The sequence below is a fragment of the Triticum urartu genome, chromosome 7A, assembly GCF_056163025.1.
Source record: "Triticum urartu cultivar PI428250 chromosome 7A, HENAU_Tu73, whole genome shotgun sequence".
NCBI lineage: Eukaryota > Viridiplantae > Streptophyta > Magnoliopsida > Poales > Poaceae > Triticum > Triticum urartu.
In genome coordinates this window covers 499,787,801-499,791,028 of record NC_141879.1, presented here as the reverse complement: position 1 = coordinate 499,791,028, position 3,228 = coordinate 499,787,801, and the positions used below count along the sequence as shown (strand labels likewise).

At 47.2% G+C, this 3,228-nt stretch overlaps 1 protein-coding gene across 1 annotated transcript; it reads left to right on the top strand.

Annotated features, from left to right (window-relative positions):
* Positions 1-1,262: 1,262 nt before the first annotated feature.
* On the top strand, positions 1,263-3,005 carry LOC147960132 (uncharacterized). Its single transcript, XM_087533171.1, has 2 exons — positions 1,263-2,366; positions 2,997-3,005. Exons 1-2 carry the CDS (start codon positions 1,263-1,265, stop codon positions 3,003-3,005), a joined length of 1,113 nt encoding a protein of 370 aa, XP_087389297.1.
* The last annotated feature ends 223 nt before the right edge of the window (positions 3,006-3,228 follow it).

The window sequence follows — 3,228 nt, the reverse complement described above, 5'->3', positions numbered from 1 at the left end:
CTCTGTCTTTCAGTCATTAGGGTCACATGCACAGGCGTCAAATCCACAAAGGCATCGTGTGATATTATATAGAGTCATGTTCGCTTGTGTTTGTGTTCCGAATGATTCAGACGACTCGTTCAGACGGAGAGGCACGGACGAGAAGCCTATGGTGGCATACTTTAGTATTAGGCAGGGTCACAATCATGCGTTTATTGCGCATGGTCAATGATATTACATAGAGTCATGCTCACGTGTGAGATTCGACCAAACGGAGATGCACGACCCTCTAGCCCACGGAACTGAACCTTTGTCTTACGCACAACCACGGGCGTTTACTCTGTGAGGCACGGAATTGCCTATATGAGAGACGCTAATTTTAAAAGCTCATTTCCTTGTATTTAAAAGCATAGACGTTAAGTCCATACAGACACGGTTCAGTACCGAGTTGCGTCACGCTTCTTTCTTGATAAAGACATCGACGTTCGTGGCTATCTATGTTTCAGTGTCAAGGGTCACAAGCACGGGCATACATCCCTCAAAGGCATGGCGTGCTATTATATAGAGTCACGCACAAAGGTTTTCTGATCATGTTCCGAATGAGTCGGTGGACTCGGTCAAAAGGAGAGGCACGGACGTCCAGTCCACTGAGGCATGGTTCGTTCCTACCCGAAGTCACATTTGTGCGTTTATTACGGAAACCTAGTAGAATCGGGCGACTGTCCTTATTACAATTGTTTTCATTGTAAGATTTTTAACTCAAATGCACGAAAGGCGACTTTATATGTTTACTAGCGTCACAATCCTTTACGCACGAAGACGACTTTTTGTGTGTCAGTGTTTCAGGTCACAGGCACGGTTGTCAAACTAACAAACGCATGACGTGTAATTATCCAGAGTCACCTTGGTGTCTCTTTGTGTTCCAAATGCATCCGTTGACTATGTTACCAGGACAGGCACGATCGGGATGGCGATGGAGGCATGCTTGTGTTTTGTGCAGAGCCACGTTCATGCATTGATTGCGGAAACACAACGTTTCGACGGGCGTCTCCACGTATTCGGGTGTGAACACCACGTGGCGCCGCCACAGAAACCCAAGGGTCCGACGGACGTCTCCTCCGGTGACGCCGCTCTGGCTCGTCGCCCGAGGCCAGGCTCCGGCTATTTAAGGCGGACGGACGGCATCTCAAAACCCTAGCCACACCCTCTTTCTTGGACTGTCCAGATCCACGCCACATAAAGCGGCGCTCGCAGGCAGCGCGATCCCAGCAATGAAAACGGAGATGGAGGTCAACTCCGGTGCCCCGAGCACCAAGAGGGCGAGGCTCGCGCCACCGGCGACGCCTTCCTTTGGTGGTTTGGCGGTAGCGGCTGGAAGCGGCGAGGGTGCGCCTACCGGATCTGAGGATCAAGAAGAGCAGTCTGGTCCCGACCGCATCAGTGACCTACCGGAGGGTGTCCTCGGTGAGATCATATCCCGTCTGTCCACTAAGGAAGGCATTCGCACTCAAATCCTCGCACGTCGGTGGCGCCCTGTTTGGCGCGCCGCTCCTCTGAATCTGGACTGCCGTGAGATCCTTGTCCCACATCTTTTTAACCCTCTAGATCAAGCACATTTCGAGTTGGTCACCGCGAACTCCGCCACACCGGAGGAACTCGTCCGCGTAACATACACTGGAACTTTTTTTAGAGGAGAACATGTCGGTGAAGATAATTCCTATGATGATTCGTACCTTCCAGAGGCCATCCTCTCCGGGCGTCACAGTGCAGTTCGCCGCCTCTGCATTCCGGTGTCCTACCTTGACTGCAGGCACTCCACAGTCGACGACTGGCTTCGATCCCCAAGACTGAACAATCTCCAGGTGCTCGAGTTTTACTACCTGTTCCCACCATGCTTGAGACAACATGACATAGGGCCATTCTCATGCCCTTCGCTCATGCCATCACCACCAGCATTAAACCCTCAGATTTCCTCCTCTCTCCAAACCATCGCCTTTGCTCTTTGCAAGTTACCAGACAATTATGTACGGGTGCTTAAACTACCACTGCTCAGGAGATTGTCGCTAGTAGATGTTGATGTATCAGACGTCTCATTACAAAGCATCATCAGCTCTACTTCTCCTACACTTGAGTCTCTGCTGCTTGTTTGGACAGTCAGGCACCATTCCATTAGAATAAACTCACCTAACCTTATAAGCATCGGCATTTCTGGTTACTATGGGAAAATTGTTATAGAAGATGCCTCGTCACTTCAACGGTTGCTTTGTGATGGTGATTGCAAAAAGTTGTGGATAGTTATCACCTCTGCACCTAAACTGCAGGTCATGGGAAAATTATCTAATATTTTCTGTGAATCTGGCATCACAAATGACCATATAATTATTCAGGTACTGACTTTCAACAATACTTTCACCCCCATTCATTGGTACGAACAAGTTCCATGCAATCCAACCTTTACTCTACTAATATTACGTTTTATTCTACATGAAGTGTTTGCCGATAGTCAGCACATCCACAGCGGTTCATTCTATCAAGACGTTGTCTATCAGCATGGATTATGACCTGCACGCAATCTTTTCCTTGGTGGAACACTTCCGAAGCTTGGAGAACTTGTATATCGAGGTGATGCTTCTCACACAAATTGTAAAACACATACCATGCATGGTGCAGAACTCCATTCAACAAAAGGAAAATGTCACATACATTTGTATGTAATGGACAAAGGTGTATATAGTCATGGACCAGTATTAGGACAAAACTAAAAAGAAAGCTTTTATTACAACAGAGGTTATAGACTTATTCCTTCACTTGCTCTCCCAGCAGAATCACTCTTTATCGAGCTCAACCATTTCAAATATTCATGTTTATTCAGGAAATAGCCTCTAATGAAGAAAGTCTTGCGAACGACTGTTCTTGCAAGCATCATCATGACGTTCGTTTGAAGTCACTAACGCTGGAAAGCTATGTTCAATGCGACAAAAGCATTCAATTTGCAACATTCTTTATTCTCAATGCAGCACAGCTGATGAGGATCAAGTTTCTTCTTCAGGAACACTTGACAGAAGAATTCTACAAACAGCAACAAGACGTGCTTCAGTGGGACAAAAAGGCTTCTAAACATGCTTGCCTTAGGTTGTCGCCAAGTTGTAACCACGGGAACTTGGATCTAAGGCACGCATGTGTTGAGCACCTGGATTTAAAGGATCCATTCACTTGTAAGTGCTGAAAACAGTGCTGGAGTGAGATGTT